We start from the raw sequence: 11,153 nt of genomic DNA, 5'->3' as shown, positions 1-11,153 counted from the left end.
CAGAAATTGAACTCAGGTGTGATCAACCACAGTTATGTTTTAACAGGAGCTGGGGGGCAAACACTTTTTCACACAGGGCCATGTAGCTTTGGATTTTTTTCTTCCTCATTAATAAAACCCTTCATTTAAAAACTGCATTTTGTGTTTACTTGTGTTATCTTTGACTAATGTTTAAATTTGTTTGATGATCTGAAACATTTAAGTGTGGAAAACATGCAAAAAAGTAAGAAATCAGGAAGGGGGCAAACACTTTTTCACACCACTGTATATTGTGTATCGCCAAAAAGGTTTGTAAGTGTTCATCATTGCAGGAGAGTAATGACATTTGTCCGGTAGTAAAGCTGTAGACCAGACTAAAGTGCCTCTGAGAGAATCAGCCTTATCTTGTGGAAAGGTGACAAATGGGGTCAAGCCTTGACCTTTGGGAGAACTAGCAGAGGTTAGTTATTAACGACCAGAAAAGTCAAAGCTGATAAATTAGTCTTGTCTAAAAGGAGTATGAACAAAGAAAGGCACACAAGATGGGACTGCTCCAAGGTATAAAGAAGAGCAGCTTCTCATCAGGGTTCACATTTTGAATGTCCCTTTGCTGTGTAACATGCTCTGAGCATTATTTAAGTGTGACAATACCAGTGCTTTACCTATATGTATTCAGCAGCAGCACTGCAATATAAAAGTCTGCCCATATACAATTAACTCACTATCTCTACTTTAGGCGACAGATTCAGGGACGAGCAAGGGTTATAAATAGAACATGCTCAGATAAGGGTGCTCTGATCGACTGGCCACTAATCCTTACTGGACTATATTCATATTAAATAGTTTGAAGGATGATCAGATGGCGCAAATCATGCAGCACAATTTCTCTACATGCCACTAAAATGGCTTCACTGGTCTGGTGCTTCTGACAAACTGTAGCTCACACTGAACATTCATTGTTACATTCATGGTTTGCTGCTAACCTGACGTCCAGCTCAGCTGCCTGTCCCAAGTGCAGGCACGCTGTCTCCACCTCTCCTTGTTCGCCACATGCAAACCACACTGAATGCTTCTAGAGAGGCTTCGATACACTCTGCTGTTTTCTGACAGTGTTTATGCTTACTGTTGTTTTGTCATGTATTGTGCCCGCACAACCAACATGGCATCCTCATGTATACCAGCTATTTCTCATCTGAATTTCTGCAGAATTTGAGTTGTTTTTTTCTCTGGCAACTGGAAATGCAGGGTTGATCAGAGGAGAGCTGGGGCAGTTCTAACAGTTTTTGGTTTTGATGTCATTACTCAAAAACTTCAACTATTTGAATACATTTTTATATAGCTAACTTGTATCTGTGTTCAACTTGTTAACAATCATCCAAGATTTTTTCAAGCAATGTTAGAGGCACAATATTGATTGAAACACTGATGTCAAATGTTACATCTGCCCCAGAGTGTGGATACCCAAGCCCAAAGGGACTTGTCAGAACCCGACGGGCCGGGCCAGGTTCGGATAACAAATCAGAAATTTTGCTCGGGTTTGGCCCACATGACATGCTGCTGTGTTGTGCTATGGCCTATTCAAGTGCTGGAATTTGTTATTTACATGACAACGCCTGAACACAGACTTAAAAATCAGAAAGGCTGTAGGGTTCAGGCTGTGCTCGGATATTACTGTCTTGGACTTGGGTCAGGTTCGGTTCAGGAAAATGTAGCCTGAGCCGCACTCTAATCTGCCCCTATATGCAGGAGCCATTGGAACGGCATAAGGGGTATGGGAAGCATTTTATCAAATGTAATTCGACATCTACTACTATGTACAAATATGTGTCTTAAGCCGTTCTCATGTTAGCAGACACATTAAATATCTTCTGGCAGCTCAAAATAAAACTCACACCCTTCAGCATTGCTGCTGGAAAAAAATCCTGGGTGAAAGAATAAGATTTTTGTCTTATTCCTTTTTGTCAGAGAGGAACTGCAACATTTGTCCACCGTAAATGACAATTTCTTTCAGTGCTTATCAAAAAGACTACAAATATGTTTAATTACATTGTTAACCACGCCCTGCACAAATGATCCTATAGACATTAGAGATAGCATGCACAATATATGGACCTACATATTACCTGCGCATCAATCTCGTTGTAACGCTCCTGTTGTGCCACCCTCTCGGCAACGCCGTTAAAAATCTTCTCTTTATGCTCTTCAGGCAGGTCATACTCCATGAAGGACAGAAACTGAGGTTTCAACCTCCACTGCAACACATGCATCATATCAGATAAAAAACATGGGAGCAAATGTTAAATACTATTGTTGTTTAAAGGTTTTTAATGCATTATTGAGACGAAACTCACCATGTAATTTTCCTGGTGTTTTTTGCTGACCACGTGTGAACAGATGTCACTGATGGAGAGTGTCTCTGCACAGCTCTCACACAGGTAGAATGGACTCAGAGATACCCCTTGACACTCCCACACAGAGCTCAGACCTGATGACGACACACTGTCGTTAGCATATTGTATGCTTTTGAGATGATACGAACCAATGGAAATGAAAATGATTTACTGTGAAAGGAGGGACACACCCACCTATGACTGTGTCAGGGTCGTATCCCTTCATCATCAAGTAGTGTTTAAACAAATTACTGCTGCCCTCGATGCTTTGCCCTGTGACAGCCAGGCAAAATAACAAATCAGTACATTAAATTGCAAAAAAACCTGACTCCTAAATGCTCAATACCTACCTATGATAATCACTGGGAGTTCTTGTGAGTGTTCTGATACATGTTCTGCTGATTTCTGTCTGGGTTTTGGGTGGTTCTGCCGTTCTGTTGTCACTGCAGCAACAGGAGAGGGCGGGTCCGGGTTGAGGAATTTTACAGATGATGTTTTCTGAGAGCCTTCAGACGCCTTCCACCTTCCACCTTGTAACCTTGGATCACTTCTCTCCTGTCGTTTCCTCTTCTCTGGAGTCTCTTGGCATGCATTGGGGGTTTGGGCAGATCTGTCTGCAGAGTCAGTGGCAAGATGACGCACATCATGACCCTGAGGTTTATCCACTTTGACTGTTGGGAGGTAGGGATGAGAGAGATGTCAGATTTGTACCAGTAACTAGTCCATTTTACATTGCATAGATTAGCCTAGCAGCTAACAGTTTTTCCTCTCCTCATATGAGGCGGGGAACAACAGCAACATTTGCAACATGGTCATATTAGGCCATGTTTAGTATGAGCAAAGCAGTGCATTCTCTGTTGGTGAAGGTGTATGACAAACAACAGACATACCTGCTATTCCTGTGTCTTCAGTGCTAGGATCTGCGATGGGCTCATTTTTATTCACAATCGAAGAAGAATGAGGCTGGTCTGAAATCAGATGGTCAGCTTCTGGCTCTGAACTCTTCATGCTCTGAGCTCTGTGTGATTGACCCACAGCAGGAGTTTCTCTCTTTTCTGAAGTGGATTCAATTTCTGAATTAAGAGGAGCAATATATTAAAAAGTCTGGACTTTAAAAAAAATTGATATCTCATGACACAGAGTCTGAAATCTTGTATTTAAGCGTGTTGGTTCTCGCCATTGGCACCAAATCCACTTTATCCAAAACCGACAGCTTTTCTCTCACTATTGATAACTCCTCCATTTCACCCTCCCCCCAGGTTAAGAGTCTGGGCGTCATCCTTGATAGCACACTATCCTTTCACTCCCACATCAATAACATTACCCGGTCTGCCTACTTCCACCTACGAAACATCAATCGTCTCCGCCCCTCACTTACCCCCCACACTGCCGCCATCCTTGTCCACAGCCTCGTCACTTCCCGTCTTGATTACTGTAACTCTCTCCTCTTCGGCCTCCCTCACAAATCCCTCCATAAACTTCAACTGGTCCAGAACTCAGCTGTCCGTATCATTACTCAAACCCCCTCCATCCACCACATCACTCCTGTCCTCCAACTGCTCCACTGGCTCCCGGTTCAGTTCCGTATTCAATATAAAGTCCTCCTGTTAACATTCAAGGCCATCCACACGTCTGTGCCTCATTCACAGGTCTTCTTATAACACCACAAAAGACACGTGAGTTTCTCAAGTTATCAAAAATTAAAACCCCTAATATACCTCAGCTGGGGCAACAATATGTCCAAAAACAACAAAGATCCACTCAGAAATGTATTAAAGGTGAAAGATACAGATACAACTTGAATAGTGCTTAGAAAGGACACTTGAATTTACCATCATCTGGGCTTGAAATTTCCCATGGACTGGAAGAGGGAACTTGCTGTCTCCAAGGCTCTGCAGTATCAGTTGAGGAGGGCGATGACAGGTCCATGTCTCTCTGTATCAACTTTTCTTTCAGTTTTTCAATAGCTGAGAATAAAGAGCGAGAGAATGAATGAAAACAAATGAGCATACTGTATGAAGAAAACAATCCACTGTCATGAATATGAGTAAAAATCTGTGAGTAATTTTCCTGGAGAGCCGATCATTTATCAGAAGATGTTTCTTTAAATACAAATGGGACAGATACTGTACACATGCATAGGTTTACCAAAACTAAACTGTAGCTAATAATTTCAGCAAGCACTCATCTGTGTATTGGCAAGAGTCTGGCGATGATACAATGATGATTCAATATTTTGGGACATATTGCGATACTACAAGCAAGGTGATATATTGTGATTTTTAAAATCCAATTTTAGGAAAATTGTCATAGTATAAGCAGAGCTCATTGAAACTGAAGAGCGGACGAGGAGAGAGAGGGAGCAACAACAGGCAGAGAAACATGTCCGAATCCAGCTAAAGATAAACACAGACGTTCATTTCTCCTTTCCGTTATGTTGTCGGATAATTACCGTATACTAACAATCCGAGCCTATCTGTGTGAAAAAATTGCACTTTTAGTGGACGCATTTTGACGTTGTTTGACGCTGTCTGAGTGCCCTATTATTTAACATGCGCTCACGGGCTGCAGGCAGGTCAGCCCTAGCTTCATACTGGAGAAATGTCAAATATTGAACATCCTATCACTCATTTAGACAAAAGTAGATCGGAAAATAGGAAAACTTACTGGACAACATTAGTTCCCCTTTAAGGGTTATATCTGTAATATTTGAACTCTGTATGAACCTGATGGAGATCTGCATGCACATATGAATTGACTGAATCCTGCCACGGCTAGGGATGGGTAAAGTCAGTGAACAGCAGAGAGGCCATAATGGAAAGGAAGTGGAGATAAATCAAAAATTACTCGAGTTGACGGCAGCCACAGCTCATTACTGTAGGTGCAATTAAACCTTTGAGTAAAAAGCCAGTACTTTATCGATACTCGTGGTCAGCAAACATAAACATGTAAACATGCAGATATTTTCTTCTGCTTTCTTTCAAGTCCCTAATCCACTGCTGCTAACATTATATTTTACACAAGGACAGCACATAGTTTGGCTAATAGTGAATTGTTACAAATGTGACAAAAAGTGACAGCTGTCTGTATGTAGTGTAACCGTTAAAATCCTTAAAGTTGGGAAAACACATTCAAACTAAGCTACTGGCTAAGAGAAACAGCCCCTCCTCTCTCTACCAACACTAATGTTACCTGCACACAATGTATCGCATCAGCAGAGTGGGAGCAAGACAGAGCACAGGAGGACAGGACAGGAGATCGGGCATGAGGAATGACTTACAGTGACTGAAAAATACTAAACTTCACTCAGTATTTTGACATCAGGAATATTATTTGCAGTTGTAAAAATTACATTGAATATTCAATAGTCCTGCTCTGAATTTGTTTGTTTCTAAATTAATATATTTTCTAAAAAGCAATTATTTAGTAAAGAAAAAGAACCAATAAGAGTATCGATAAAGTACCAAACAATAAGGAGCATTGATAAGAGTAGTAGTATCGATAAAATCTTAATGATACCCATCCCTAGCCACAGCTGTGACAGCGTTACGGACAAAGAAGTGTAATTACACTAACTGGTGCAGGTAAAAAAAAGTGAGGTGCATGTAATTTCAAAAATTACACGCACCAGTGCATGCGCAGAGAATGCGCAGAGAATAAGAAGCTGGAAGTGCTTTCTTTATGAAGGGCTGGGATGAAGCGCTCCCCAGCGCCCTCCCACCACTTTTCTCCTGAGGAAAAATGCTATGTTGTCCCCTAAAGGGACAAGTGGACCTGAACCAAGGGGTTAATTGCATGCTGCTATTTTGTCTCTTCGACCACACTGTTATAGCAGTGCAGCACTAACTTGGGAGTAATAAATCGAAAAAACAAGATCATGAAGTATTACACTGGTAAGAATTGCTTTACCTTGTTAATATGGACTTCAAAACTGTTTTGAAATACAAAACTAAGGAATTTTAAACCTGCGATTAAAAATGTGTGATTAATCAGTTATTAACTGTAATTCAGGGATTAATGACATTTTTTTTTTTTTTTTTAAAAACATCTTATGAAATCCCTTATTTTAACAATTTATTTTTAATTGACAAATATATTTTCTATTTTAAATATAGTTTTACATCACAATCACACTTTATAGGAATACAGGCTTTTTCACTAATTATAAAAAACAGCCGTACTGTGCTGTGCCTGGATAGTTCCACTAGTTCTGCACTAATATTGCTGAACAGTTTTACAAATAGCAGTCGGGCTGCTCTTGGTCATTATTTTTATTTTTATTTTTTATTTTTTTTTACATTTTCTGTCACTTTGAATTAGATTTTTGGGGAGTTATTGGGATATCTTTACCTTCATCCTCTGAAAGTCTAGCCAGCTCTTTGTACTCATCAATCTTCACTTCCAGTCTCTAGCAGAAAGAACGACAAAAACACTCATACAATTGTAATTAAAAGCAATAACAAGCTGATTTTAAAGCTGCCTTAAAGCAGATTAACAACCACACACAGTGTCAATTTGGGGTCATTTTGAATGTTTAAGAAGACTCGAGTGGATCACCTTGATGTCATGGGATCTTATGTCCTTCTCAACCTCAGCCAAGTGGTTTGCTTTCTCAACGATTTGGCCATAAGACTTGGCAATCCAGCCAGGGTAGCGCATATTCTAGCAAGATCATTAGAAGCACACAGTTAGCATCTGTTATACTGCCCTGCTTTACAAGCTTCTTATATTTTCTATAATGAGACTTATAAAGTACAAACCAAATAGCCTAACACGTGGATAAATTCGCACATATGACTGGACTGCTGCAACCTGACTGAACACAGCTGACAGTAGACTTGCCGTCTTCCTTGACACGTCACTGCAATCAACTGGTTTAAGCCTATAAAGTAAACAAACAATGCAGACAACTGATTAAATTAGATAGAGACAATTCTTAAAAACTTGCCGAGTGATTTTTCCAATATACACTCACCAGCTTTATTAGGTACACCTGCCCGACTATACTTATAGCCAATATCTAATCAGCCAATCACATGGCAGCAACATGATGCATTTCAATTGCAGACATACACATACATGTCTCTTCCTCTCCTCTCTTTCTGTGAGCAGGCAGGCGGGAGAGAGTTACTATGGTTACATGAATCAGCATCACCAGGTCATTTTATCGTGTGCGATCAATTCTGGTTGGCTGGTCATGGCCAAAACGCCTGGGCCAACTTTTTGTGCCAGTCCACCCCAGCACTCCTGTCCGCTAAGGACATGAAACTCAGGCTACAAATGGCACGGCCCGACCAAATTGAATAATAGAGGACTGGAAAGATATTGCCTTGTCAGATGAATCTCTGAGATCACTATACTGAAATGACCTCCACAGTCACCACACCTTTATCCAATGGGGCACCTTTAGGATGTGGTGGAACGGGAGATTCGCATTATGGATGTGCAGCCAGCAAATCTGCAACCGTGTCATTTCATGTGAACACTGACCAAACTCTCAAAGGAATGTTTCCAGCACCTTCTTGAATCTATGCCACAAAGAATTAAAGAAGTTCTGAAGTCAATATACTGTAGTAGCAAGGTGTACCTAATAAAGTGGCCTATTAGTGCAAATAATAATACTTACCAATTCTGGGAAGGCTTTGACTTGTCTTTGTATGTGATGGGTCTGTGTGTGGATTCTTGTTTTCAGACCTGGCAGTGAGGTGGGGAGCTGCAGGTGTCTTACTCTTAGCAGCATTTGGTGCAACATCAGAAGCCGAACTCACTGAATTCTTCATGGGTGCAGTCTTGACAGAGGCCGCAGTATTTTCACATGCAACCAACGTTTTAGACATTTTAGCAGTGGCTACAGATGTCCCCATAGTTTGAGATGCAACCGCAGTTTTGGATGCATTTTCAGAATTTTTGGAGGCGTTTTCTGATTTGGATGCAGTTCTGCAGGCGGCTTCACGCACTACTGTGGATTCTGATTTAGGGGCGGTGGCAGTTTTGTGCGAAGTTGCTGGAACTTTGGCTGCAGCTCCAGTTCTGTTTTCAAGTGGTTTGGACATTGATGGGATGGAGCTTGCTGTAGATTTGTAGCCGGGTTCTCTCAATTTGGTGTTTGCTGTAGTACAGCTGGAGGTTGCAGCTGTATGTCGGGAGCAGGGTGCCATTGATTTGGTGGTGTCCGGAGTAGAATTGGAAGATTTGTCTGTAAACTTGGAGATGGCCGTCATGGATGTGGTGGTTACAGTAGAGTCTAAAGCTGCTGCAGTTTGGGAGGTCCCCACTGTTTTGGAAGTGGTTGCTGTTTTTAAAAGTCCCACAGCTGTGTTTGAAATGATTTTGACTTTGTTCTCGCTACCTCTGCAAACAGTCATGTTGGTGTTAACGTTCTCAGCTGACGCAGACACTTTGATATGGGTCACTGAGACGTCTTTGTTTGATTCACGAGGGACTCTGGTTTCATCGGAGGTGGTTTCTGAGGATGGCTGTGCCTTAGAGTCTTCTGGATCATCATCAATCTCCATATTCACCACCTATGAAATGAAATGAAACAACTGTATTCAGCTGATTGCTTATTTTTCTGTTTTTAAAGAGCTACAAAGTAGAGATGCCCAGCTTACGTTTTTTGTTGCCATCTATAGAGATTGTAGAATCTATGAGCCATATTGGCCAATATAGAGCTGTCATTGTTGTAGCAGCTGGTATAGTTGTATTACAGTATAGTTCAGTTTGACTGCTTCATGATATATTGGGATCTCCACAAGGGGGCAGCATAATCTAGGTTATTCCTTTCTTGGATAATGTACAAACTGCAAGTCATTTTACTTCGTGTTCAATTTGTGGTAATGTTACCTTACCTCTAACCTTTACGATTCGTTTTTGTATACGGTGTTATTGATCGTTTTGATAATCAACTCAGTCTTTCAATAGTGAGGTTACCCAGTTAGCTAGCTTAGCTGACTACTGAAATTAGGAAGAGCGCTGTCAAGTTTGTGAGGAGGGCGGTCAGCTCTGCTCTATGGAGCTTTACTGCTCACTTTCACAAGCAAGTGTGCGTCAATCACTTTGATATTTTTAGCAGCTTGCAAGCACGGCCTGTAAAAAGAATCATTTTGACGAAACGTTAGCTAAGAGCTCTGAAAATCAGGCTAGCTTGGTGCTACACTATGCGACTCGCTAATCCCTCATATTTTAGATTATTTCAGATGAATCGGGCTGCATTCCCATGGAAATCACGCTCATTGTGGTCCAATGCTGGGTCTACCGTTTGTATCAGCGGCTGAAGAAACTTTGCTTTCACTCGTCTCTGCAGCAGCTGCTCCTCTTATCTTATCCATTGATCTAATCTGATCAGCTCTGATTGATCGAACCACAAACTGATTGAAAGGAAGTCTTGAATGTGATGATCAAACAGTTTTTTTAAGTTTTTAAAATAAAAAGTCAAGAAAACTTCCACTTGCCCTGTGCTCACGGACCCGTAAAAACCTCCCACATTCAGAGAAGGAATAAAGACTTATCACAAAGAGACAAAAGAAAAGTTTGCTCTTATGTCTTTCTCTCTCAGACCTATGCTACTCGTACAACAATGGCAGGTGACTGATGCCCCCCCCCCACTACACTTAGAACAGTTATCTCGTTATCTGTTTCATCAGCTTAATATTTAGTTTGACTTCTGTAGGACATATACAAACAGCAGAAAATAATTTTGTCAACCTGATGGATGCCAAATTGACTGACCTGGTAGTTGTCCTGGTAGGTAGGTTGAACGCCAGGCGAAGCTGAGGTCGAGGGAAGATCATGCTCACTGTCCTGCTGATTCTTAAGGGCCTTCACTGTCTGTATGGCTGTGTACATGATGGAAAATACAGAAGACATGGTGTACGGTAAATGTTCTGACTTTTGCTTTCACCTGTTGACTGAATCACATTAGCTTAAAACAAAACTATAAAGTACAAACAACACTCAAAATTATGGAAAGATGTGGCCTTACCTGATTTGAAGTCTTGCTGTGAGATTTTATTGAAAGTCTTGTCATCCAGATCAACAGCCTGGAGTCCAGAAATACATTTTAAAAACCTTTTATTAAACTGTATATATATATTCTTATATTTGTATTTTAAAATACACCTGTGTATGTGTGAACTAGGCTTTAGTTTAGGAAGTGACAGATACAACAATATCCACAAATAAAAGGACTAGGACCAAACCTCAGCTTCTCCATATCCATTTTCTTGTTCAAAGAATTCAGCCAAACGTCTGACTGAGTCCCTCTGGTGCATCCCTGGTGAGAGTTTCTGTAACACCTAATATGAAAAACATACACATGAGAAAGCATTACTACTACAAAACAGATAGAAAGTAGAAAACAGAAGAAAATGTTCTGGGGCCGGTTGCATCAGACCCCCAGGAAGTGCGCCAGACTTTGAAGCCAATTTGACATGTTGACCAAACTGTATAACTACAGCCTCTGGGTCCATTGTGTGATGCCATCTGGCTCAAAAAGACTTTTTCACCATAGACTTATATTGGAAAAAAGCTGTCTGTCAGTCAGTGGATAAATGATTTTGAGCATAAAAAAACCCTGTGAAATGACTCATGTCACTAAAGGGATTTGACCCATTCGATCTGATAACATTTTAAAAGTCTGTGAGAGCCACATGACTAAATAATTTCATCCCCATTCAAGTTATGGAGTGTAGAGGCTAGGGATCGACCAATATGGGTTTTTTAGGGCCGATACCGATACCGTTTATTAGTAGTCAAGGAAACCGATAACCGATATTTAGAACCGAT

The 11,153-nt window shown here is 40.9% G+C and overlaps 1 protein-coding gene across 2 annotated transcripts in view; it reads right to left on the bottom strand.

Moving 5' to 3' along the window:
- Positions 1-11,153, bottom strand: part of LOC126383582 (uncharacterized) — a 61,052-nt gene that overhangs the window by 5,934 nt on the left and 43,965 nt on the right. For both annotated transcript variants that reach the window (XM_050034115.1, XM_050034116.1), the window contains 13 exons: positions 10,568-10,663; positions 10,351-10,408; positions 10,098-10,204; positions 7,996-8,893; positions 7,130-7,251; positions 6,927-7,031; positions 6,720-6,777; positions 4,202-4,336; positions 3,260-3,442; positions 2,720-3,040; positions 2,565-2,642; positions 2,331-2,464; positions 2,103-2,231 (listed from right to left, as the gene is read on the bottom strand). In XM_050034115.1, coding sequence (XP_049890072.1) covers positions 2,103-2,231; positions 2,331-2,464; positions 2,565-2,642; positions 2,720-3,040; positions 3,260-3,442; positions 4,202-4,336; positions 6,720-6,777; positions 6,927-7,031; positions 7,130-7,251; positions 7,996-8,893; positions 10,098-10,204; positions 10,351-10,408; positions 10,568-10,663 — 2,424 coding nt within the window. The remainder of the gene's footprint in view (positions 1-2,102; positions 2,232-2,330; positions 2,465-2,564; positions 2,643-2,719; positions 3,041-3,259; positions 3,443-4,201; positions 4,337-6,719; positions 6,778-6,926; positions 7,032-7,129; positions 7,252-7,995; positions 8,894-10,097; positions 10,205-10,350; positions 10,409-10,567; positions 10,664-11,153) is intronic.

Source organism: Epinephelus moara, chromosome 22 (genome assembly GCF_006386435.1).
Source record: "Epinephelus moara isolate mb chromosome 22, YSFRI_EMoa_1.0, whole genome shotgun sequence".
Lineage (NCBI taxonomy): Eukaryota > Metazoa > Chordata > Actinopteri > Perciformes > Serranidae > Epinephelus > Epinephelus moara.
This window is presented reverse-complemented; position numbering and strand designations above follow the sequence as displayed.